Genomic DNA, 25,963 nt, shown 5'->3' with positions numbered 1-25,963 from the left:
TTGATGCAAATGGAAAGTGCTGCGGGCTGTTTTCTGGTGACCTCAAAGATGCTGTCACAAAGAGGCAGCCAAATAGTGTCAGGGCAGAGCAAGATACAGTGGGAAGGCCTGTTTCAAAGCAGGTGAAAGGCCCAGATGGGGGATTTAGCCTGACTCTTGGAGGCAGCCTTGATTCATGTCAGAGGAAAAGAGCCAACCATGGGACTGTGGCAGCTCCAGCTCCTGTAGCAGCTCTCAGTGCATCTCTGCCCAGGCTTAAATCTTCCTTCAGCATCCCTCTGAAGCTTCCTCTCCCTCGTTTGCACATGTGCTCTTTTCCTCTCACTCCTCTTAATCCTCCCTCCCTTGGCAGCTGAGGCGGAAGCAGAAAGTGCTGCCTCAGTTCTTGGCACCGCACTGAGCATCCTCACCCTGCTGTGGGGGGGGTTCAGCTCAAGGTTTCTTTATGCAGAGAGGCACAGCGGTAGCTCTCTTTGGGTGACAGAGGCAGCTCCGGGCCTGGTGGGATAAGGAATAAGGAGGAAGCTGACGATATAGCTAAAACATGAAGGCTGTGGGACCTTGGGAGATGGCCTGGTCACTCCAGGCAGGGTCACTGTCTTTGAGAGATATCTTCAGGCATCTGGAGACTCATCCTGGATTCCACATCCTTTCACAGGTTGCTTTCCCAGTGTTTTGTGGTCTTTCTGATTAAAGTCATCCCATGCTAACCCCCCCAGAGTCTGCACCGGAGACTCCTGCTGATGGACGAGGAGAGAAGCACACCATCCCTGTGGTCCCTGCATGCCCAAACGACAGGGGCTTTCTGTGTTACTCCTGGTCAGGATAAGGACCCAGAGCAAGTTATGAGATGTGGCTCTGACCCCTCTCCTGCTCAGGGAACCCTGTGTTTAAATATGGCTGCTCCTCACACTGCCCCAGGCAAGGGTTTGCTTCATTTCAGCAGGATCTGCTGAGCGCTGTGTTGTCCCAAAGGGTCCTTGGAGGAGACCTTCCTGGGGCCAGCGCGGGCAGCTGCTCTGGGAAGGGTGAGCTGCCGCGCTGCCAGGCCCGGCAGGATAAATAGAGCGTGTAAAACCCGAATTAGCTCTGTTGTCATATGTCACATCGGGGTCATGGCTCTTGCCTCTGGTCTCCTCGATTTATGCCTGGGGACTTTAACTTGATGGCCAGGTACTTCGGCAGACTTCTTGTGCAGCGAACACTGCAGGTCCCCCAGCCTCTGAATGAGTGAGATTAGAGACGTTTTTGAGCGAGAAGGGTTTCTTCTCCAAAGCCCCATCAAAATACATGCTGATTCCCTTCCTTGCATGTGGTAGACACCTGAGGGTGCTCCAGAGAGGGCAAGGAGCACTGGCCAACAAGTGAGATTGCAGTCGGGAAAAGCAGGCATTGCAACCTCCTGCTCCTCAACTTCTCTCTGTCTTTTTTCTTCCTTCTTTTCCCCTCTTCTTTTTCCACCTTCTTCTTTTCCTTTCTTCCCTTTCTCCCCCTCTTCTTCCCCCCCCTCCCTCTCTCCCCACCCCCCCCCCCGGTATCAAGGCGACATCTCCAAGCCAAGTACTTTTAATTTCGCCCGTGGCCCTTGCTGACACGGTGGATATGCACAGCAAGTTAAATTCCCGCCTGATCAATAAACCAGAAGCAGTGTGTCCGACTGGTCGATATTTTTTTATCTGTCTTCAGCCCAGTCCTGCTGATGACAGCCCCCTGCGCTTCAGCAAAGGCACTCAAGGGCATCTGGCTTTGGCAACACAGCTCTTTTTTTTATTTAAATTAAAAAAAACCCGAGATGCCTACAAAAAAAAAAAGTTCACGGAGTTTGGCCTTTGCTTAATAACATTTTATGATTTATCTTAATTTTTAATTGAAAAAAATTTGCGAATTAATTGATTTCAGGGACTTGCCAATTAACATTGTAATTGGGTGCATGATAAATTTCGAGGGAGCATCATTTTTCTCCCTCTCCCCCTTGTCACCAAGAAGGGGAATCGCGAGGGCAGCTGCTTGCTATCCATATGCCCCCCGCTCCTTCCCGAGGTGCTGCTGCCCTCCTTCCCCCCTTGCTACTGTATCTTAAAGAAGGAACAAGAAAGCTAATAAAGTCGTGTTATTAGAGTCTCGCCAGAGGTGACCCCTCAAGGCATAAATCCAGGCCAGGGAGATGGTGGGGACAGGTACTATTAAGTGCCTGACAGTGCTTTGCGAGGCGGGACTGGGTACCTCCCCTGCAGCACCCTCTCCCCGGGCCATGGGGAAGGTGGCCGGCCAGCCCGGGGCTCCCCGGGGCTTTCCCGGAGGGCCCTGGCACCCCCAAGGTGTTCAACCAAGCAGTTCGTTACCTGAGATGTCTCCCCGATGCTCTCCCCGTGTGCGAGTCCCGGCACGCATGAGCCTCCAAGCCCAGCTGCTCCAGGGAGAGACCCAACCCCAGCACTGAGCATCTGGGTACCCGAACGGCAGCTTCCCACAGCGCGTGCAGCATCCAGGGTTTGCCCCGCAGCCAACGTCCCCCAGCAAAACCAGGCTGCTGGGGCAGGGCCAGTGCTTGGGAGCTGCCACTTTGCTCCGGGGGCTGGAGCACAGGAGCAGTCGTTTGCACCCTGCTCTGCCCTGAGACCCCCAGGGAGTGGGTCCTGCCTCACGGCAGCAGCAGAGCATCCCATGCCACCCCACAGCAGCGGTGTTCAGTGTGGGACCTCAGCTCCGGGGCCATGGGTGTCCAGATTCAGGCACGGACACATCTCCAGGTGTGTGGGAAGTGGCATCACCTAAAGCTTTCTCCAGCAGTGTGACTCCTGCCAGATTTAAATCAAACACACTCCATCACCAGAGAAACCTGCCTGGAATTGTCAGCTTCTCGGTGATACCCGAGCAGGGCGCAGGGCCACCTGCCACCACGAGGCAGCTAACAGGGTCACGTCCCCTCGTGGAGTCCAGAGAAGTGGGTGAGCTGGCTGCTGCCGAAATGAGGAGTGAGGAAACAGCATTGTGCCGGGGCAGGGAGAGAGAACAAGCCACACCTGGGGGCACTGAGATGGAGAGTGGAAATACCAAGTCAATTAAAGAGTGCCTGGTGTCTCTAGTGGTTCTCCCAGCCACTTCACATGCTGGTATGGATCACCTCATCGCAGTCAGCTCAGGTGTCCCATGCACTGTCTAAAGCCCATGAGCTTGGATAGGGCTTCGCGGTGCTGTCCGACTGCCCCCGCTACACCCTGATGTGTGCAGGGGGTGAAGGATGCCAGCCTGGGTGGAGGGTCCCAGGCTTCGCCGGCAGAGCCACAGCTCTCCCCACTGGCCAGGACACCAGAAAGGCCAGGAGCAGCCCAGCTCCGCGCCTGCCGGTGTCAGTGGCAGAGAACCGTGGGGGAAACAGAGGGAAATTTATGAGGAGAGGAGTCTGTTTATTATCTAGCAAATGTGGTGCTGCTGATACCATGGATTTATCCTCTTTCATCCCCCCTCTCTGATTTGTGTCCCTGCCCCTTGCTGTGTCAGATTAATCGTGGACAGAAAGGGAAGAGAGACCCTCCAGCTTCCTCCCATGAACTCAGAGGGTGGCAATGACAGCAGCCTGGACCCTTCATCACAGCTTCTCCAGCGGAGACAGCACAAGCCATACAGCTGCCTGTCCTGCTTAGAGATGCCCCATTCCTCCCCTCCCATGGCAGACCCCAGGGGAGGCAGAGGGTACTGCCCATAATCCGTGGGTGAGAGCAGTTCTCATGGGTCAGGGCTTCCAGGGTAGCACAGCAGGTGAGAAAATTTGTGGGTCATGTATCCCCTCACTCATGCAGTGCCCTGAAAGTGCTATGAACGCTCCTTGAAGTGCCTTCAGACCTGTGGTACCCACAGCCCATTCCCTGACTCCAGGGCTGGTGTTTGGCAGGCTGGGGTTTGGGTCCTCAGCGGGCAAAGCCTTCCTCTGCCACTGACTGTCAGGGCAGCGGGAGCCCTGGGAAGGGATGCACGGAAACCCAAGGGTGAGAAATAAATCTTCGGTCAGTTATTTGCCCTTAAGCAATGCATGCCTTCTGCGGAGCCTCTTCTGAACTGCCACGTGAGCTGGGAACAATTAAACAGTCATTACAGCCACGGTAGCAAAGAGCCCCCCAGATCAATCTAATGCGTGACCTTTCCCTCCGACTTTTCTCTTTATTTTTCCAGCCACCTCCTTTTCAAATAGTGAGAGAGAAATGAAACAACCCTCCCACCCCAGCCTCCTGTTTCACCCCACACATGTGGACCATCTCATCCTCACCCAGAAACCTGTTGCCCGCTCTGAGCAGGGGCTCCCGGCAGGGGCATGGGGTACCAGGGGTTGATAAAGAAAAACCCCAGCAGGGGAGAAAGAGCTGGGGGTGTGAACAGGACAGAGCAAATAGGGGATTTTAGCGCGGTCCGGTCACGCCAGTGTTTTATGATCCTGCTGCATTTCTGCTGCAGAATCATCTCTTTGGGGGAGGCGGGTGGCTGCCCTGCAGGGTCACGTTTGTCACAGCTGACCGTGTTGGCCACTGAGGTCTCACAAATACTAAGTGGGGGAGCATTTGGGAAGCACAGCTGGGACTGTAGGTGCAGAGCGTTTCTAGTCTTTGGCAATTTTTACCATCACTCGGCCCTTTTCCCCATCATTGGATGCAGGAGATCTTCTAAGCAGCACTTGGAGCAGGTGCCGCTAGCGGAGCCACAGCAGGTTAAAAATCCTGGCGTGCTTCCCCTGACAGCATGGATCACGCCTGGCCGCGCCGGGGGCTGTCACCTGCAGCTAGGTGAGGATTTGGCTTCATGTAGTTTTAAAAAAAAAAAAAAATCAAATTCCCATTTCCTTATTTAGGCTTCAAGTGACACTTCCACTTATTTAAACTGGCGTTCAGAAAAATCCAATTCCCTCTCTACCCAGTGACTGCTTATTTACAGCTGGTGTTCCTATCCGCACGGCTCTCCAGGCAGCTTGCTCGGCTGCCGGGGCTCCCGTCCCAAGGCTGCGTGTTTGAGCCACAAGTCCTGCAGCTAAAAATAAATTGTTTCCACTGGATTTTTATTTTTTTTTAAGAAATACATCAGTTGGCCACAGCTTGTAGAAACCTTTTGGCTTTGCGGGATCTCATGTGGGAGCTGCATGCGCTCTGGCTGGTGCCCATCAAATTCAGAGGGCTGCTGAGAGTTGTTCTGTGGAAGAGTTGCAGAGCTGGAAGACACCAGCTGCATGGCAGCAGCCCTCTTACCACCTCTTTAAACCTCTTCTGGCTGCAATGTCATTAAGGGATGAGCACAAACAACTGTAGCTGCCCGAACTCAAGGAACTTCTTCTCTTGCAGTTGTTATTAATTACGTGTGGGCAGTGTGCCTGGGGAGTGGCTGCTGTACCAGGTACAGAGCTCAGCCCTTCCTTGATGGATGCTCTTCATAAGTCCTGCCTTGCCATGGGGGGGGGGGCTCTGCAGAAATCTCATTTGAACATGCTTGGGGAGCCCAAGCAGCTGCGGTAGGCTGAAGCACGGTGTTGGGGCTGTTACTGGCCCTGTTGTTGCTGCGCTGAGACTTCAGGCAAGTCCTGTCACTGCTCTGTGCCCAAATTGTCCCTCTGAGCACATCTCTATCTCTCCGTCTCCTTACATTGGCAAACATTTGAGCTGTAGCTACAGTTACAACAAAGCTTTCCAAGCCTTGCTCCAGGATGATGAGGTGATGCCCCGCTGCCGGCACAGTCTGTGTGTGTGCTGCGGTGAGCGTGGAGGAGGAAGGCTCCTGCCCTGCTTCCCTGGGGCAGCTGCCTGGCACCAGGCTTCTGCTTGGGCTGGGGGGTCAGCAAGAGCCCTGCCTGCATCTGGTGGGCTCTGGGCACCAAGAGCACACCCTAGGTCGTGGTCCTCTGCCCGGCTGACAAGGCATCTGCCGTGGGGAGCAAGCCTTCAGGGCTTCTGCTTGTCTCCTGACTCGGGCACCCAGAAAACTTCTCTTTTCTTTTGGAGGAAAGCTGAGATTCCTACAACAGCTTGCAAGAGCAAAGCCTTAAAGGAAAAGGAGAAGTGCCACCTTGCTCATGGTAAAACGCAATCAGGTCACTTAGTCTTCATCTCATGCCCTGGGTTCTCCATGTGGGAAGCAGCAGCTTCTGTTCACGGGGATGATAAGGGACCGCTCCCTGCATGTTGCTTTTTTTTTTTTTCCCTATGGCAAGCACACCCCAAAAGGCAGGACCATAACAAAAAGAATAAATAAACCTGAAGGTCATTGTGTGTAACAGCAACCATGGTAGGGGTAAAGAAGCCCCAAGACTGTGGGTAAGGAGGGCACGTATTCGGCATGCTGAGCTGCCCTTTGGGACATCACAGCTGAAGTGCTGGGTCTGAACAGCCCCTTGGGGCGCTCTCAGGGAGATGCCAGGGGATTCCCAGTTGCATCTGGGGATGCTCCTAACCAAATCCCTGCCTAGCTTCAAAAGACATCTGCGTGTCTGTAGTATAGCCTGAGTCTTGCTTTCATTGTGGAGGGCCTTGCTGAGAGTAAATGTTCCCCTTAAAGCTGATGTGCCCTAATATAGAGGAGCAATGGGTCTCTGGCAAGTGCCCTGGGGCGTGTGGGACCTGGCCGTGCAGCGCCCATTAACCTTAACGGGTGACACAGCTGCAGGGCTGAGCAGAGCCCTCCAGCAGCACCAGAGCAGGGACCTTATTTTGTCTCCACAGAGACGCAGGGCACCCAAACATGTGGGGATGCACGAATGCACGGCCAGAACTGGTGCTGCAATCCCGAGAAAGGGAACCAGCGAGGAAGCAGCCTCGTATCGCTCAGAAATGCAAAGTCATCAGGAAAGAGAGAAGGAGGCTGCCCAAATCGCTGGGTCTTTCCAGGGCATTTCTTGTCTTCTTTGGTACTTTGGGAGGATTGCCTAAAAGGGAAAGAAGTTGTTTTGCTGTAATGAACTAGATAAACAATTCCCCAAATAGATTAAAACTAACTGTAACTTATAAAAGTGGGTAGTAATTATATTTTATTAGCTAGCAAAACACCATTTTTTTATTTCGTAGGATAATTCTGTGTAAATCACCTTAATTAGAAGTGTCAGACGAGCCCGTGAATATCGTACTTAGTAACTAATTTCCTATGTACAGGTTATAATTTAAAACACATGGATCACTCGCTGGGTGGAAATATGCTAGCCATGAAATAATGTGGGGAGTGTTGGGGTTATTACTATGTAAATGTGTAATCATTTCAGACCACTGCAGCCTGGCTGGGTGATTAAAGAGAATCCCAAGGTCTCCAAAGATTGTGCTCTCTGCGAGGGCCTAGAGCGAAAAAACTTTAAAAGGCACCGAAAAGTGTTTGAACTTTAAAGGTCTTGATTTCCCTTTTACCATTTTTAATTTGTCTGCGGTGTTTATGGAGGGGAAGGTTTCTCTTTGCTGATGGCCTTTCGATTCTCAGCCCACTGCCGGCATCCTTAAGAGGCGCAGGGGGCTGCAGCCGCTGTAAATCAGGGGGTTGGTTAGCGGCATGAAGGAAAGCACCCTTAAATTGCAGGGTCTTGCGACTTGGATGACCAGGGCTTGTGCCCATTCCTGACCCATCTCTGGAAATAAATAAAAACAAATTGCAAACTCTTATTAGCAATACAGTGGGGCTAAATCGCAAGGAGCGTGGTGGTTCTTAATAATCCTCCAAATGAAGAATAAAATAACTTGGCAGAGTTTATCTAAATCAGTTTCCTTCCCCGTCAGTCCCAACGGCAGAAGCTTGGCCTTTTGGCTGACCAGAGAGACTCTCATCCTGAAAACTGCATTTTCCTGGCGCTAACACCATTTCTGCAAGGAATTAATGAGATTCTTACTCTTTCCCTCAAAAAGGAATAATTTTAAACACCTTTAACAAGAAAAGGGAGGAAATGATTTGGTTTTTTTAACCTGGTGTTTGGATTATAAAAGAAAAAAAAGTTGTTTCACACTTCGGGTGATTGAGAAATTCAAGGTAGCGCTGGAGGTGGGGAGGGGGTGGAAATCCTTCCCATCACACGCGTTCGGGCGCAGGCTGGAGGTGGTGCCAGGGCTGTATCTCCGGGAGCAGCGGGGACTGACTCTGCTCCCCGCCGCCTCCCGAGAGCAGGGGAGACAGACCTGGGACACGGGGCATGGGGGGCATCCTGCACCCCCCAGCAAGCATCCGGCAGCACGTCCCCTCAGGGAAGGGGGGCTGCGAGGGAGGCGATGCCCAAGCCCATTGACCGGTGGTCCCCCGGGAACCACAGCCACTTGCTCCAGGAGCGGAGCTGCGACATTTGGGGTGACCTGATGGCAATGGATAAGTGCATGTTTCCCCCTGTTTCAGGGTGGGGGGCGAGGGCGGTGGCACTGGGAGAGGAGGGGGACCATAGCCCCGGGAGAAAACACCTTCTTCCATCCCTGCTCATTTCATAACACCCAGCCATCTGCCAAATCAAGGCAGATTAAAGCCAGCCAAATTCAATTTCTCCCCGCTGCCACTGCAGCTCGGCATCTGGGGCTAAAGTGTCCCCGACAAAGCGAACATGACAGGCACATTGCTTTTTTGTCACATCTAGTACCGTGTTGATCTTCTAAAAGTCTCATAAAAATTTATTGATGTCTCCCATATTGCTGTGATTGAGAAGAAAGGGGCGCGGGTGTGTGGAGCCGGGTGCGCGCGCGCGGGCGAGCATGTGTGCGTGTGTATATTAATGTTTCTGAAGTAGATCTGATTTGATATGTCTTGTTCTATTGTCAGCATCTGTTTAGCGAGGCTTTTTAATACTTTCTGGCTGCCGATCACTCATCCTTAGCCTGGGATGCAGGCTTGCATACAAATTTTGTTATTAAACACAATTCCATTCCTCCTCCTTCCCCAACCTCCGCCTCCCCCGGCTAACCTCCCCCCTCCGCCCACCCATCCATCATCTCCCCGGGGCTATGGGGATCTGGGAGCCAGCCACCCCACCGGCGTGCACTTACAAGCACAGGCACTGGGCTTGGCAACATATTTCAAGAGCCTTTTGCCTGCTGCAGGTGCTTTGCATTGACAAATCGAATCATGGGGAAATAATTTATTTCCTAATGCTGTTTGCAGCATGTTAGCGGGAGAATTTACATGAGAGAGATTACTTTAATAACCAAAAAATTACAGTGCAGGCCTCCCCGCCATGTTGGCTTTGATATGTAATTGTTTCAAGTTTAACCTGTCTGGAGGGGGGAAGGTGTTATTAAATCTATAGCATCTCCCGCTGGTGAGGGCAGGCGAGGAGGAGCACAGTGGCGGGGACCTCCTTCCCTGCTAAATGGGGAACAAGCTGAATTAACAAATCACTCCAGCCTCCGGCAGAGCTGCTGCCTCCAAGGTGGAGCTGGAGCAGAGGGGATCTTCTTTCCCTTGCTCTTACGCCGATTTAATCACGTCTCTTTCCTTCCCTCCTTTTTTTTATTGTGCCTGAACCTACACAGGGCCCACCACCTCTATGCCCCTCTCCTTGGCTTTCTTCCCAGCAACCCTGCAGGCTTGCTCTCCGCTTTTCCCCAGGGCTGGGAGAGGAGCTGTGCAATCCCCCGAGGAGGGGGACAATCAGGATTTGACTCTGCATCATGTGTCTGGGTTTGGGGGGGTTCCACTCGTAGGACCATTTTATTCCAGCTGGAGAAATAGTCGGCGCTGCCCTCCTTTCCGTGCCCCTCTGGTCAGGGTGAGGAGGCTCTCGCTGGTCCGGGGAAGGGGAGCCATGCACTTTGCTATTTGACCTCGTGAGATCCCTCAAAGCGCTCCCCCCTTGCCCACTGCAGCGGTTTTGTGACTCTGACCCCATTCTCTTCTCTCTTGGCAGCAAGAGCTCCATCCTGAAGGATGCCATGGCAGCAGGCACCCCCAAGGTAAGTGGGCACAACTCAGCACACTTTTCCCCCCCCAAGGGATGCTCTTTACACCCCATTGCCTTCACAGCCCGCTCCCTGTCCTGCTACTCGGCGTCCCCCAGGAAGGTGGCCGTGCTTTGGGGGCCAGCCAGCATTCGGGGATGCTCCTGTCCCCATACACCCGCTGGGCTGGAGCGGTCAAGTCCCCACAGGGGCTCTCTTGTTCCCCGTGCAGCCGAGGGATAGTGGAGCTGAAGGACCCGGCGGGCTGCAGGACTCCAGATTGTGTCTAATGACAGCTAATGAGAGCTGATCACACGCAGGCTGAGCTCAGCCTGGGAAATCATGTGCGGGAGTTCCTGGAGCCAGAGCCATATGCCAGCTTTGGAAGAGGGGAGTGGGAATGCCTCAGGGGGAGTGAAGCACACCCGAGAAGGAGCCCAAATCACTAAAAGATCCCGTCTCGGCTGCATCCCCCTCCCCAGGACCCACCTCCCATCCCCTTGGCTCAGAATGCAAAAATACAAAATGCACAGAGCATCATGGCATCACTGCAAAGGGTGTCATTTACTAATTAGCATTGCTGTTAGCTGGACTTCATATGATACGGCAGTGGGAAGGACCAGAGATTGGGCAGGCAAGTGGGTGGCAGGGAGCACTGCAGGGAAGCAGGGCATTGCACGGCCTCTGAAAACCACGCTGTGCTCCCCAAGGCAGGCAAAGGCAAGTGGTCCAGACTCTCCTACGCTTCTGGTGACACAGTCCAAGCCAGGGAGGCTCCTGGCTTCCAGGGAGGTGCAGGGCATCTCTCCCAGGAGAAGTCTTCATGCTTGTTTTAATAGAATCGACTTCAAGTCTCACTCTTCCTTTTTCTTCTGGAAGCTTTGGGTTGTTTTTGGCATGTGATGTCAGAAATGGAGACTGACATTTCAGCTCTAGGTTTTCCCCTTCGGGCTGGGTGTCTTGCCAAGCACATAAACACCTTGTCTGCTTCACCAAGCGAGGGGCTGGGGAGCCACCGTGCTGACTCAAGTTGCCGGCAGGCAGGGACACCTCCCAGGTCAACCCAACAATTTCCCAAGCCCCACAAGGGAAAATAAAGATCGTGGTGATACTCCATAATGCTCCACACCTTTGGCATTCCCATCTCCTGCGTGACTATCCTTGTCTCCTGTGCCCTGTCCCAGGGGAGACCGGGAGGAGACCGGAGACCTGACTATTTCTCCCTTGAAAAACAAGCAGAGCAGAAAGCAATCCCCAAACCCACCCACCGTTAATAATCCACGGAGCGTGAGGCTGCCTTGGGATGTCTCGAAGGAGCTGGAAAGGGCACCCGCAAAATGAAAGCAGCTGGACTGTGCAAGCTTCCCTTTCCCTCCTCATCAGGTCTGAGTGTAGATAACTCAGCGGTCCCAAACACATCGCCTGCGAGGGACAAGGACGGCTAGAAAGACAGATTAGCTGTTTGGAGGGAAATGCAGCAAGTGACTGACAGAGACCAGATAAAGAAGAAGGTCCATCTCACGGCAGGGCCGGGCTTTTGAAGTTTCCATTGACAAAGAATCCCATTTGCCTTGAGCGAGGGGATTAAACTGGGACTGGAGTGTCGTTCTATGTAAAAGAGATCAATCGTCCCCTGTCACCACATGGATCTTTTCCCTTTGCCCGTCACGTCTGGGACTAAGAACATTAACTTCAAGAAGCCAGGAGAGCAGGGAGGGAGAGGGTGAAATCAGGAAATCTTTCATTCCCTTCTCAGAGAGCTTGAAAGCCTCTCAGCCCAGGAGGATTCATTATTTCTAGGTGGCTTTTGCTGGGAGACAAGTCCTGTGTGGCATGGGAAGGCACACGCTGTCACCTTCACCTGAGCTTGGTATTAAAGGCTCCTTTGTAACTGCATGGGATTGAGGAGGAGGGTGGTGGGGAGATGAAGGCTGCTCTTTCCCTTTGTGGCTACTGAGCGTCTGCAACATGGGGTAGGAATAGCCCATCAGGATGTGAAGTCCCTCTGAGAAAGTCCTGCTGGGGACAAAGCTGGGCCTCTGGGCCACCCTTAACAGGGGTCCCAGGAGGAGGGATGGGGGACAGACCCCTGGGTGGGCTTGCAGCCCATACCCAGGCACCCAGGCATCGCTGGAGGTCTGGCAGGCACTGCCTGGGAAGAGACGGGACCTGTGCCGCTTTCCATCCTGGGCACCGGTGGAAGGAGTCACAGGGACTGTGGGGACTGCCGTGAGGTTTCCTGGCCGGTCCTTCTCCCAGTGCCAACAACAGGGCCGGCAGCTCCAGCAGCTCAGCAGTGGGAAAAAGGGGCTGCACCTCCCCATCCCTCAGGAGCATCCCCTGGCAGCACGGGCAGGGGCAGGCTGGTTCCACTCAGGGACATGGGAACTAGAGTGGGTGCAGGCTGGTGTTACCAAAGGTGTTACCTTTGTGGTCACTGGTGGCTTTAAGTCCACTTTAGGACTCATTTAGGGCCTTTGCATATACTATCATGGGCTGTCGCTGCTTCTGTGCTGGCTTAAGGCTCTTCCTGGGGTGCAGCTCTGGGGGCAGGGGATTTAACTGCCCCCATGCTCTGTCTCCTGGCTCTGCTCCCATCCCTTCCCTGCCGTTGCCCCGGCAAACATCTCTCCTGGCAATAAAAGCCCAGATGTAAACGCATATTCCTTGCTCACCGCTTTCCTGCCCCTGAAGAGCTGTCACTCACTGCATTGGGTCAATTTTCATGGCAATATGTCAAAGAAAATCCAATCACTCAACATGGGATGTGATGAATGCAGGATTATTGTATCAGGTTCTTCTATTATCGGAGCCGACGGAGGCAGTGATGGCCAAGCGAGGGCTGCGAGCTGGGGGGCTCTGGCCAACATGTCTGCCCGCTGCCTGGGCTCCCTCTCTGCGAAGGCAGCTCAGAGGGCAGCGCTGAGCACCAAATAGCTCCGCAGCATTCAGGATCCTCGTTTGCTTTCTGTTAGTGACCAAGCCCAATCGATGGTGGTATGCCAGTGTGGACAAGCCACTTGGACAAGGAGATGACAAACCTGTGTAGTGAGCCTCAGGATGAGATTTCTATCCAAGCCTGACTGCCATTTACTTAGGAAAGCTGGTGAGAGCAAGCTGGGCTCTGCCAGCCTCTGGCTGGAGAGAAGGGCCTGAGATAGCGGCTTGGTGTCTTCAGGAAGTCCCGTGGCCTGCGGACAGCAAGGGGAACAGTGCTGTCTCCTCCCAGCTGCAGTTCATGTCTCTGATTGCAAGCTTGGATGCTCACCCCATGGCTTGTGATAGCCTTTGGTGCCTTGATCTTCATGTTGCTGAGAGCCAGGTAGCCCACTGAGCCCCCACAGGTCAAGGTGACAGCTTGCTCTTGCTGGACTGTGCTTTGCAGAAGGCAGAGGTGCAAAAAGGTGCTGAAAGCCCACCTCCTTTGCAGAAAGCACACCCAGCGGCCCTGCTCTTGGAAAGGTTTTCCTCAGGCATTGGACTTCAAGGACAGTCCTGGACATCCGTAGCATCCTTCTCTGATGACACGTCTGAGACACCAGGAGGAAGAGGAGGGGTGGGAAAAGAAATCCTTCACCAAGGAGAAGTTTCCATGTTGGTGGGAACAGATGCTTCATGCCCATGGGAAGGGATTGAGGATGTCCTTGCTCTTGCTGAGCTAGAGACCATGGCTCCATGGTCCCGTTCACCGGTGTGGGCTGGGCGTTGCTCACTAACCTTTCACTGTTGTCCTGGGTCACCACAGGGAAACCCAACACCAGAGCCATTTAGGAGGGCACTTTCTGAAGGTGTGTCTGAGCCAGCCATGCCCCAGACCTCTGTGAGCCCAGAGCTTCCCTGCAGCACTCCCCAGCATGGCCAGAGGCCATGTTTCAGGCAGGCCAGGCATCAGGGATATCTTGCAGAGGTGTACGGACACCATGGGCTCTATCCAGGCTCGTGGCTACCCAGGAGTCTGTAGGTAGCTGTCAGCAGCACGCAGTTCCCCCAGGCATTGTTCCTGGGTTTCACCCTTACCTTTCCCCTCTTGCCTTAGCTGCCTCTTGCAAGGGGTTGTGCAGGAGAGGAGCACACGTTGAGTTGAACCCATGTTGGTGAGGTGTATGAGCAGTCTAAATCCGACTGTTCCTGCTCTTCCTTGAGCAGCTGGCAGTAACTCTGAGAGTCAGCATCCCCAGGTCCTTCTAGCTACCTAAGAGCACTTATTTGCCGCTGCCTGTCTGGCCTATGGCTCTCCCTCCACGGGCTATCATCTAGATGGAATATCATCTCTGCCCAGAGAGATCTCAACCCCTAAATCTCAGGATATTAGCTGCAGACTGTTACCTGTCACCTAACAGCATCCACTGAACTTTCTTATACCCTCTCTGAAAGTGCTGGTACTGAACGCTGAAAGGGAAGAGGCTGGGCTCTGTGAAGCATCCCAGCTCTCGTGGCGGGTTCGGCATTCCCTTTCCACTGCTGCTTCCTAATACGTGACTGCAAATTGCCTTTCCCACTAAAGGTCCAGCCCGTGCACTGGCTCTTGCTGCAAACACTGAAGCGAGCAGCCAGGAACAAAATCCATCTCCCACGCCCAGCAGATGCTTGCGGACGGTTTGTTTAGGTGTGCACCCAGCTCCTTGGAGGGTGCCTGCAGGCAGGTGGCCAGCACGCTGCTCCGAGACCTCCGACGGAGCTGGGAACCGAGCCACAGTGCCAGAGCCCTTTGATTCCCCCACCCACCCCCGTGATTTTACAGCTTCACTGAGCAGTTTGAGAGAGAATTACAGCACCTAGAGGGAAATTTGACCACTAAAGCCCTCCAAGGAAAAAGAGCTTTGAAACAAGCAAGATTTGGAGCCTTAAACCTTGACAGAATGTCTGTATTAAGCCCTTCCCAGCTGCCTCACTCGAGATGAAATTTCTAGCACAATCATTTAACTTCTCCGTATCATGTCTGGCAGTAGGAACGGGGGACGGGTGTTAGGGCCCTCGGGTTTTAACTCCTTCTCTTGTGTCACTGACTTTCTGGGGGGGTTTGGAGAAGTCACTCACCGTATCTGTGCCCCCTCCCTCTGTAGCTGTGATTTACAAGGAAAGATTAGAAAGCTAAATCTGAGCGTTGTGGCAAAGCTATGGCCAAGCCAGGGACACGAGAACAGCCCACAGATACGTGAAGGAGGGGAAATTACCTAGGACGAGTGTTGGCTGGATGTGCTCCCTGCCAGTTCGGGGCGATAAATACCAGAGCCACTCCAAAAAATATCTCTGCCAGGTTTTATTCCATAAAACAAATTACCCCATGAACAAACAAAGCCCCTCGCTCCCCTGGGGCCGAACAGCTGTGCCCTCCCATTAGTCCGGGGCAAATCGCTGCGTTCGGCAGGAGGAGCGGAGAGGGATGTGGTCCTGGAGGGGAGCCGGGCAGGCTGGCAGACCCTGGCAGACCTTGGCCAAACCCCTTTTCCCCTCCATCCCCAGTGGGCAGTTCTGCTGGAAAGGACCCCTTTCCCCACCGTGTAGCTGGTGTCTCACTCAAGAGGACCCAGAGCTCGATTGCAATCCCAGGTGTGACCGTAACATGCACAGAAATAAACCAGTAGCTCACATTTCTGTAAGCTTATTCTGCTTGCGGACCACTGGAATCTTTCAGCAAAGGCCAGAAGCTGCTGATACCATTATTTCTGTTCACTATTCACACCCTTCTCACATTTAAGCCTTTCATCCCCAGCTCCATCCCACCTTTATCTCTGCCAGCTAAAAGCCACTAGATAATTTTACCTCTAACTTTCACAGGAGCAAATGTGGACCCTCCGAAAGCTTCTAGGAAACTCAGCTCTGACAGTAGCATCTTTGTGTCAGGGATCCTCCCGCAATAACATAAAAAAATGGCTAGCAGAGTTAAGGGGGAGAATCGCAGCAAGGCCTGGTATCACTCATTGCTTTCGGGTTACAGTTCCCAAGTGATAACAGCTATTAGCAACACTTTGACGGCTTCCCTACCGTGGAGGGGAGGGCAGGAGACAGAAAACATGTCAAGCCATCACCTCCATGTTAAGTGATAAGTACCTATTTAGATGGCAGAGTTAAAGCTGAATGCATCAAGCAGGGAACACTTTGTGCCAAAATAAAAAAAAATAAAAAAGGCCATATAGATACATAAAAAGCAGGATTAGGGTATTTGTCCTGCTGACAGCAGCTGTGATGGATTGTTTAAGAAAAATAGACTCCCTGTGTTTTTCCAGGGCTATCAGAAAGCAGGAGTCCAGCACTTTAATACTCTCAAATGACTGGCCTTGAGAGGCAGCAGAATGTCAGCGGCACTGGCTGGGCTCTCCCAGCGCTGACACCTGCCCCGGCTGCCGGCAAGAGGCAGCGCTTAGGGCTGGGGGCGGTGCGTGCCGGCAATTTTCATCCATTTCCTCGGGCCGGCGGCTGCACCCTGACACCCGTCCCCTCCCCTCGCACCGCCCCGAGCCCTCGCCTCGAGCACCTGTGGGTCGGGAGCTGGCGGCGTGTTGGCAGGCGTGCCCTTGCCAGCATCGCCTCGGAGCTGCCCGTGGCTCTTCCGCCCGAGCAAGGAGGAGCAGGTCCGGAGAGTGATGGACTGGGATCACAGCAGCTGGCACACCAGCTGCATGATGCACGTTCGATTCATGCCGAACCTGCCCGTGTATTTAAATACGTAAACTATACGTTGTTCCTAATTGCAATGAGACCGCTGAAACATTTGCAGATGCTGCAACCCAGCTCTGCAGAATTGCACGGTCCATGGAGGGTGTCGGGAGCTACCAGGGTGTGAACCTCGCAGTGTGAGCAAGGCTTAGGCGGCCTCTGCTTCCTGCGGTGCCGCATCCCCAGGGAGAGCCCAGATCCACGGACAGAGGCAGGTAAAGCCATATACCCGGACATGTCTCCTCCCCTTGGCACGGCACAGCTGGGCTGCAAGGGGTGGGAAGGAAACGCCGAGCGGGGCCATGGCTGCCCAGCACGGCAGGAGGGGCAGGAGGAAGGAGGGAGTACATGGCTCGGACAAGATTGATGGCCTCGTTGCCATTAAGAAAAAAATTAGCCGGTGGCGGCTATCATATTAAAGGGTGAAGAAGCCGTGAATTATTTTCTTAAAGATCTTATCACTTACAATGATAATTTTACCTTCCAAAAGGCCACTTTTAATGAGGCAAGCCAGGCAAAAAGTCATGATTTAATGCCAGATTTTTTTTTCCAAACACATTTTACTGCTTTTTTGTCCATGTTTAAAAAGCGCCAGTGACCTTTTTTTATTTAGCTTGCCCCAGGTGTAATGCTCAGGCTGATCCTCTCAGGGTTTATAACCTCCGCAGAGAGTGCCTTTACCCAATGGAGAGATGATTTAAAGGGGAGGAAGAAATATGAGGCTGCACGGCCGCTTGCACAAGGCCCTTGCTCCATCTTTGATGCTGGGAGCCGTGGTTTGCCAGGGGAGGGGGGACTGGGGAGGGAGGAGGGTGCCCTCTCCCCAGTAGCCCCACTCAGACGCACCCTGAAGGGGAGCTGGGCTGCACTGGCAACCAGGCGGGGATGAGCTGGCTGGTGGCCTTTCCCCAGGGGGAAAAGGGACATCTCAGCATCAAGGCTTGTTCCCACCACGCCAAAGCGGCTGGTTCCCGAGGTAGGGAGCATCTCCGCACAGCCGTACGGCACGCCTGTCTGCACACAGAGCACCCAGCGCCGCGTTTTTGGGGTGGGAAGCCAGAATTTGGGTCTGCCCTGCAGCGTGGGCATGCACGAGGGCTGCGAGGCCATGTGTAAAGCTGCCTTTTCTCTCTGCAGCCATCTTCCCAGATGCCGGTCGAGAGAGGGATGGGGATCGTATCACTGCCCCTTCCCTGCTTGCTGGGACCCGGGTGGGAGTGAGCGGTGAGGGTGCAGGGGGCAGCAAATCCTCAGCTTGGCATGCTGTGGCCATGCATCCTCGCCACTTAGCCATTGGGAAACAGCCCCAACACAACGATTTGGGAAAAAGAGAGGCCAAAATTGGGATGGCAGAGAGGCTGGCCTAATGCAGAAATGAAAGTCACCCTGATGGCGAGTGCCTTTCCTAATCCCTTAGCCCCTGAGCCTGCATCCCTGCCTGCCCCCATGGCTGCCTGAAAGGCAAAGTGTGGCACAGCGCACGGAAATGAGAAAAACAAATGAAGTCAAGTTTCCTAAGAGTGAAGGGGAAGTGTGACTTGGCATCTCTAACGCTGTGTTTAACATGCCGGCGAGGTATTTAGAATTGAAGTGCTTGCACACAATTTAAAAATAGACAGTTTATTAATCTAAACTGCAAGTGTATGTAGAAGAGGCCTCGAGATTGACATCTTTGGGATTAGTTTAGCCCTGCGTTTTTCCAGAGGTCATCGCCATGGTGCTCAGGAGGTTTGTGGAATAAATGGGGCCGGCGTTCTTCCCGGGACCACACGCTAAAAACTAATACATAACGTTTAATTTACTGTCTCCATAGCTAGCCCAACCATTTTTCACATAATAATATTGGATTAGAGCTACCAGAAGCTGAGGGGGGAGCTGGAGGCGGGGAGGGTTTGTCTGTCTGTTGCCGAGGAATGGGGAGATGGGTATTTTTTCCCCTTCTCCAGAATACATTGGAAGACAAAACGGATTTAACCCTCCCAGCTCCAGGGTGCTTGGCTTATTAGAGGAGGGAAAGGGCATTAGCACCCCTGCAATCAGGGCTGTTGTTCTGAGTCACACCTGAAGGCTTTGAGCCTCCATCCCTCCAGTTTGTAGGACATGTGCAATCCTGCTTCTTCAGAAATGGTCCTCGTTCTCTGTTGAGAAAATAAAGAAACTAAACAACAGCAGGAGCTCGGGGTCTGCACTCTGCTTCGCATGGTTATCAGAGGGCTTCTCCAGAAATAAATGAGCTGCTCACCAAAACCGATCGCCAGTTGGGTTTGGCTAACACGTGAGGCAGGAGAACCCCCTGCTCTGCCCATCTCTCTCCTGGGAGGCGGAGGCCGGTGTCTCGGGGCAGACCTCGCTGCGTGCCCCCAGCCCCACCGGCTCCCGCTGGCCCTCCCAGCGCCTGGCATCCCCGTTGGGCTGAGCTGAGGAGCGTGCCAGCCCCGAGATGAGGCCAGCACAGCCCTCGGTGTTGGCAGGAGGGACCGTTCCCCGGGGAGATAACTGAGCACCCCAGTAGGTAATTCCCCCGTGACCCCTTTCAGGACATCACGTCTCTGCACGGCCAGTAGAGCCATGTTTTATGGCAGAGACCTGCAGTGCAGACAGGGATGCGGCTCTTGCCCTTGTGGCAAGGCTGGCAGCTCGTGCCCGTGGGGTTGAACCCAGCATGCCAAATCCTCCTCCCCTGCCTCCATCCCGAGCGTGCCCTCCCTCCGTGCCCACGCCAACCACGCTGCCATGCTTTTCTCACCGGGAGAGCTGTCCGAGCCCGGGGGATTGCATCCACCTGACTGAACCGATTTGTATGCTGAGTCATTTTTCCACTTGCTCATATCTTTCCAAAAAATGCACATTTTTTCATGTTTCATTTCAGCCCAGAGGCAAATGTTTCTGGAATACCTGCCTTTCTCCAAGGTATTATGCTTTTTAATAATGTTGTCACCACACTTGACCTGTCCAATTCAGATGATATCTACACTTCCCTTCGCAAACATACACATATCTGAGCAGTCATTTATTGTCGAATCTTGCCAGCTGATTCTCAGAAACAAACATCTGGAGAGCTGCATTTCCACTGTACATTTTTTTACAATGTATTGGGCTATATTTAGCCTAGTTTAGCTAATTTATATTTTAAATTAGAATTTTAAATTGCATTTTTCCCTCAAACTCTTCTAATAATAAAATTCACTTGCAACTCAGTGTATGTTTTTTTAGATGCTGTCAAACTCCCGCAGAAATTTTCCCGCTAGAGTTCACCGTGTGTAGAATTTAGACTTACCTACTATTGACTTGAAGTTTATCAGTGATTTCTTAGGTCTCAAATATCACTGATCTTTTTAACCTTCTAAAAGGCCCTCTTTTTCTGTGCTACTTATTAAAATAAATAGCATCATTACAGAAGGAAGAGGTAGTTGCACTGCAAAGGTGCTGAGAGCTTTAGTGCGGTTTGCAAAGCGATTGAGAGATTTAGTGGCACTTAGAGGGGCGGAGGAGGGCACGTTAGCACCGCTCCACGTCAGCACGCCTTCACCTTACCCTGTGAATTTCTGGTGTGGTCCTCACGCATCATTTCCAGCAGGGACTGATTCTGCCCCCAGCCACCAGACCTGGGGACAAAATGACCACCCCTTTGTTGCCTGATGCATTTGCACTTTGCTAGACCCTGCAACCCCGGTCCCCTCGTGGGGCAGAGTCCCAGGGGAAGAGCAGAGCCAGCCCCACAGCCTGGCAGTCTGCCCCAGTGCAGCCCCACAGCCCGGCAGACGCTCTCCGCGGCTTTGAGGCCAGCTTAGCGAGGGGCAGAGAGCTCGGCGACGCTCACAGCATGAATTTCTCCTTTCTCTTGCAGTCAATTTTGTTGTCGGCCTCAATCAAGCGGGAAGGAGATTCTCCAACAGCATCACCCCACTCCTCAGATGACATCCATCACTCGGACAGATACCAGGTAAGCAGGCGGATGCTGTCGCTGGTCTCAGCCTTGGGCAGAGAGCCAGTTCGCCCCAGTGCCTGCAGCTCTGTGTGTGAGAGCCTGGCTCTCAGCTCTGCACCAGTGCCCCGGCTCGCCTGCCTGCAGCATGGGGATGTGAGCACTTGGTCCCTCACATGGCTACAAAGGCGTGCTTTTGTCTGCAGAGTCCTCCCAGCTCTGACTTTAAACCACAGCCATGAAAAACTGCTTTAAATCTTTGTAGAGGTTTCTGTTGCATTATACTCATCATCTCGGTCATTGCCATGGCTATGTTTGTCATTACTTACCCTGTGCCACCGGGAAACTTTCAGAGAAGTGATTTTTTTGTAAAACAGTGAATGATGTCAGCCTGCAGCAGGCCAAAATTCTCCATTTCACTGGTGTGCCACTGCCCAGCAAACTGACTGGTGACTCCCACCCGAAACAGAAATGGTTTTGGACCATCCACGCCCATGCCAGCATGTTTTATAAAACACCCTCTGCCCGGAGGAGCAGCAGGTCTTGACTTGTGACACAGTGAGTAAAAGTGGAGGGAGACGGAGCAAGAAAAGAAGAGAAAGGCAGCAGCACAAGTACAGCTTTGCTTGTTGTAAGTCTGTCTGTATTTTTGGGGTGGGCTGTCACACTTGACTGACTCAACACACATCCAAACTGTTTGGCTGCAAGCCTGTGCTCAGCCACTGGCTTCAAGTAAGCTCTGAAAGGCAGCAGATAAATGAACGGTGCTCTTCAGCACAGACCCAAGTGTGCCTCTACCCGCCGTGTGGACAGGCTGGGCAGGCCATGGCTGTACCAGCCTGGCGAACGCCCATCACCCTGTATCCCGCGGTGCTCTGCAGCGATACCCTGTGCCCAGGGTCAGGCAGACCGTCAGGTCGTCCCGCATCGGCCACTTCACGTGTGCCAGGTCTGTGTTTGGATCTGCGGAGGGAGAGGCTGATGACCAGTGCTGGGGGTCTAACCGAGCAGCCCCAGTTAAAGCATGTGTTCCTGAAGATAGGTCCTATTAGTAGCAGATTTGTACCTTTGTTGCCCATTATTCTCTCCTCTGTCCTATTTATTGGTTATACTACCAAATGTGGGCCAGATCCTCCGTTGTTTGCTACATATTCCCATGTAGCCTTCAGCTATAACTTGGTGTCACGTCACAAGTCGCTTTACCCTTGTATGAACAATGAGACCTGGTACAAAGTAAGAGAAGCAAAACCCTCCAGAAGATACAGAAATGCCTGATTCGGGTAATCCCGCTCTCTTTCCTGCCTGTTTATTAAGGCTAATAAATAAATCACGTTCTTTCCGAAAGGGCGTGGAAGATGCTTTTGTCATGGCCCCCTTTGTTGGAGAACACCCCTCCCTTCCCGCTCCTCCAGACTTCAGTCTCTGTGAAATTGGTGGTCCCTTGCAGTCCTCCATTCCTATAAATTTTTATTATGCCATACTTGAGGACAAATATTCTCAGCAGAAGCCCCCTCTATGTGCTGAGTCTAGCTAGTCTCTAATGTGTTTTAAGTTTGTGAGTGTATTTTATGGAGGGTTGCAGCCCTTAATGCAAATGTGTAATGGGAGTTGTAAGTCTGCACTGCGGGGAGAAAAGACCTCTGGGGCCTGATTTTCATTTACGCTTGTGCCGGCTGCGTTATGCTGCTCTGGCAGCGTAAAGAGACCTCAGAGTGGGTGCCAGGTTGTGTAAAGCCTCGGTGTATCCTTAATAAAGCCACAGTATGAAAGAGAAGTCAGTCTTCCTGGCTTACCAAGTAAAATGCTCAGGAAGCAGAGCAGAAGACTCATGGTGGTGACTTTAAGGGCTGCAAAATTTAGCTTTCCATATGCAGAGGTGTGCTGGAATTATGAATGTCCCTTGTGTTATCTGTGATCTAATCGTGAATATACGGTGTATTAGTAACATGCCAGAACGTGAGTTATTGGCGTGTAGGTTTTCAGAATTCCCATGTCTCAGTTTTCTTAGTCCTCATGCTTATTTACCATGGGGATATTTAGGGAAGAAGGAGATTTATGAATAGGAGTGCTACAGGAATACGGGCTTGCACAGCGCTCGGGCTGCTTGCATTGCTCCCCACGCTGAGAGGGAGCTGCAGTGGAGGCGGTGGGGCGGCTCCGGGACATGGGGAGGGGGGATCCCCTTGCCTCCCCTGTGCCAAGCCTGGTTGCTTGAGTTTGGTACGTGGATGCTGATCGGACCGAGGTGATGGCAGCTGGTGTAGTGCAGGACCTTGTGATATGGGTCAGTGGTGGGTGCTCCTCTGAGATACTGTATGTCCTGTCAGTAGGGGCTTTTCCTGCGCGCCGAGTAAAAATAAAACCGTTTTAGTTAGATTTAGGTACAACCCTGAATCCCCAGTGGAAAAATCAACAGCAAATTATAAGTCATTCACCGTACTGCAAAGATAACATTCCAGGCTTGGAGGGAGACCACCTTGCGTGGGTCAGCTGAGCCCACAGAAAATTTGTGACCTAATAACATGTGGAGTAAGCACAACTGAAAGCCTAAAATCCTTGTCCAGGAAAGGCTCACCTTCCTCCACCTGAGCTCAGCAGTGAGCATGCCTCCTGAAAGACAGCTTAATTAATTAACAAAGTAAAACCAACGAACAGCAGCTTTGATTTTGTAAGTAAGCACGCGTATGAAAACGCAGCTGCATTTCAGCTTGCAGACGGAGCTGGGATGTACGATGCAGGTCAGCACTGCGCAAAGCTTACCAGCCAGCACCTCAACTTGCTGACTGCCCATCATCTTCTGATACAGCAAAACATATCGGGGGGGGGTTTGTTGTCTCTCTGAAGGAGTAGCAGATTGTCAGGTGCCGGAGCAAAGACCCAAAATGTAGGTGTGATTCCAAGAAACGAAGTCTGGGGAGTCCGCAGAGGGGGGAACAAATGGGATTTGCGTGTGTAGGAGCCTGTGCTGCCCCATTTCTAGCCCCTAGCTCTGCCCTACCCTCAGGCTGGTCCACTGGGGCTGTCCCCCACCACAGCTGTGGGAAAGAAATCCACGAGCCCGGTTTGATTGCCCAGGTTTGCCGAAATGCAGAAAGGAAAAGAGAGGGAAGAGGCTGAAAAGCACGGGGGGGGGGTGTGGGGAGGTGGGGGTGGCAGTGCTCCACCCGTAGCCCGGGTGCCCCCGCGCCCAAGGCACGGGCCACTTCTCCTCGGGAAGATTTCAGAGCCCCGAAACTGAGGTCGGTGCCGTCGGGGTGGGTCGGGCCGGGGTGCCCAGCCCAGCCCCGGCAGACGCAGCTGGTGTTGGCGCTCAGGCTGTGCTCAGCCCGCGGGACAGGCGGGAAGGCCGGGGCTCCTCTCCCCGGGGCCTTGCCTCCCCCGGGCCGGTGCCCGAGGGGGCCGGGTCAGGCCGGGCCCGGGAGGCGGCGCCCGGGGGCTCCGCGGCGGGGCTGGGGCTGGGCAGGGACCATGGAGGGGCCTCTGGGCCTAGTTACCCCTCGGGCCCTGACTGGCCAGGTGCCCTTGGGCCTCAAAGGCCCCCAGTCCCTAATTGGGCGAGAAAAGTTGGGGAGCGGTTGCCCCTGGTTCTGGATTGGCCAGCACCTTTGGGTTACGGTTGAGCCCAGGGTCCTGATTGGCTAGTGCTGTTGGGCCTAAAGGGCGCCCAATCCCTATTGGGCAAGGAAACCTGGATTCCAGTTGCCCCTGGGCCCTGATTGGTCACGTGCCGTTGGGTTCCAGTGGCTCCTGATTTCTGATTGGCCAGGCACTCTTGGGTCCCCTGTTACCCCTGCTCTGTGATTGGCCAGGTGCCCCTGGGTTCCAGCCGCCCCTGGGCCCTGATTGGCCGGGGCTCGCTGGGGCCTGCTGCCGCCTGTCGGTTGCCATGGGAACTTCCTCCCCTCGCGCCTCTCCCCGCCGGTTTCCTGGTGAACTTTCACCCGCTCGGCGGCGGGTCACATGACCGGGGCCAACATGGCGGCGGCCGCTGGGGGCTGATCGGCGGCGCCTGCCGGGCCGCGCCGTATCCGCCCGCATCCCGGGCCGCGCGGGGGGGTCCGCCCCGGGGCCGCCGCCCCGCTGCCCCGCCGGCCGCTCGCGGCGCCCGCGGCTATGCAGAGCGGCAGGAGGGGGCCCGGCGGCGGGGGCCGGGAAGAGGTGGGTGCGGGGGGGGGGGAACGGGCCTGGGGCCGGTGCGTTGTCCCGGTGATGCGCGGGGGGGGCCGGGCCGGGCCTTGTGTACCGGCGGGGGGCGAGTTGTTTACATCCGGCGCCCGCGGGCCGGGGGCCCTGACACTTCTCCGCTCTTGTCTCCCCTCTGCAGACCTTCCTGCGGGTGCGAGCGAACCGGCAGACCCGGCTGAACGGTGAGTGCGGTCCCGCGCGGCGCCCCGGGCTGCCCCCGGGCCTTCTCCCGCGCCTCCCCCTTCCCGGAAAACTTTCCAGAGTTGGGCCGAGTGTGAAACACACCACCCCCCCACCCCCCCCCCATGCTCCCGCAGGCCGGGAGCTGCGACCTGCCTCGCCCGGGCCTCGACGTGCAGCTGGTGGGGCGCGGGGTGCGCTGGGGCGCAGCCCCCCGCGTTCCTCCTGGCTTCCTGGGGGAGGCAGTTCCCGCCGCTGGGATCCCACCAGCGAGTTTATAAGCAGGCCCTGAACCCTGTATGCTAAATTACGGGGCCGGGCTGCTGTGCTTTCATGGCTCACGTGGCAGAATCTTGCAGTAAACTTTTAAGCCAGCAGTCTGAGCGTCTGTGCATCTGACGTCATGTTTTGGGTTTTTTTTTTCCTCTCAAACCTGCAGATGCTGGTGCGTTACTTTTATTCTCGTATTTCTGGGTGTTCCTAACAGCAAGTAAACAAGTATTTCTAGTGAAAAGTGTCTTGGTATTTAAAAAACAAATCAAAGGTCACTTTATTTCAGAGAGAGAAAGTCCCATCTCTGTGTTTGTAAATCGGAAAAAAAGCTGAAAGTATACTTTTTTTTTTAAGCTTGAGCTGAAGAAGTTGAAATGCTTTTCCCAAAGTTCAGAGAAGTCAGAACTTACCATTTAAATGGTAACAATATTCTGTCATCTGAGTTTGCATTGCTTATAGCTGGTCTAATACGTACTATTTAGCCAAAATTTGGTTGTTGGGGCTATCAGGAGGCTTGTTAATTCTGAGCTTCCTGCTGTGATAGTTTAAGATAACACCAGTGACGTTGTGCTGATGCAGTTTATTTAGAAGAAGATAAGAGATACTTTAACAAAATAGCAAAAGGCTTTAGAATGTACTGATACCGAAATAGTTTGCTCGAATTTGAAGCGCTACATGTTTAGCGTAGTCTTAAGCAAACAGAAGTATTAGTAAGTTACTGACCCAGTAACTTTAAGTTATGTATAACTGAATTCAGAGCTAGCGTGGAGGTTTTTAAATACCAACCCTGAGGGCCAAACACCTGTGAACTCTTGAAAGTCTGTTAAGTCATACAACAAAGAGATGAGTTGCCTTGCATCAATTACGGATAACTGCTGGC

General features: G+C 53.5%; 1 protein-coding gene across 6 annotated transcripts in view; it reads left to right on the top strand.

Moving 5' to 3' along the window:
* Positions 1-25,963, top strand: part of RNF220 (ring finger protein 220) — a 234,427-nt gene that overhangs the window by 149,608 nt on the left and 58,856 nt on the right. For 5 of the 6 annotated variants that reach the window (XM_076340347.1, XM_076340344.1, XM_076340348.1 and 2 more), the window contains 3 exons: positions 9,833-9,878; positions 20,368-20,463; positions 24,770-24,812. In XM_076340347.1, coding sequence (XP_076196462.1) covers positions 9,833-9,878; positions 20,368-20,463; positions 24,770-24,812 — 185 coding nt within the window. Of the gene's footprint in view, positions 1-9,832; positions 9,879-20,367; positions 20,464-24,529; positions 24,604-24,769; positions 24,813-25,963 lie in introns of those variants that run through there. The other variant, XM_076340349.1, reaches the window with a different exon arrangement.

This window comes from Aptenodytes patagonicus, chromosome 5 (genome assembly GCF_965638725.1).
Source record: "Aptenodytes patagonicus chromosome 5, bAptPat1.pri.cur, whole genome shotgun sequence".
NCBI lineage: Eukaryota > Metazoa > Chordata > Aves > Sphenisciformes > Spheniscidae > Aptenodytes > Aptenodytes patagonicus.
This window is presented reverse-complemented; position numbering and strand designations above follow the sequence as displayed.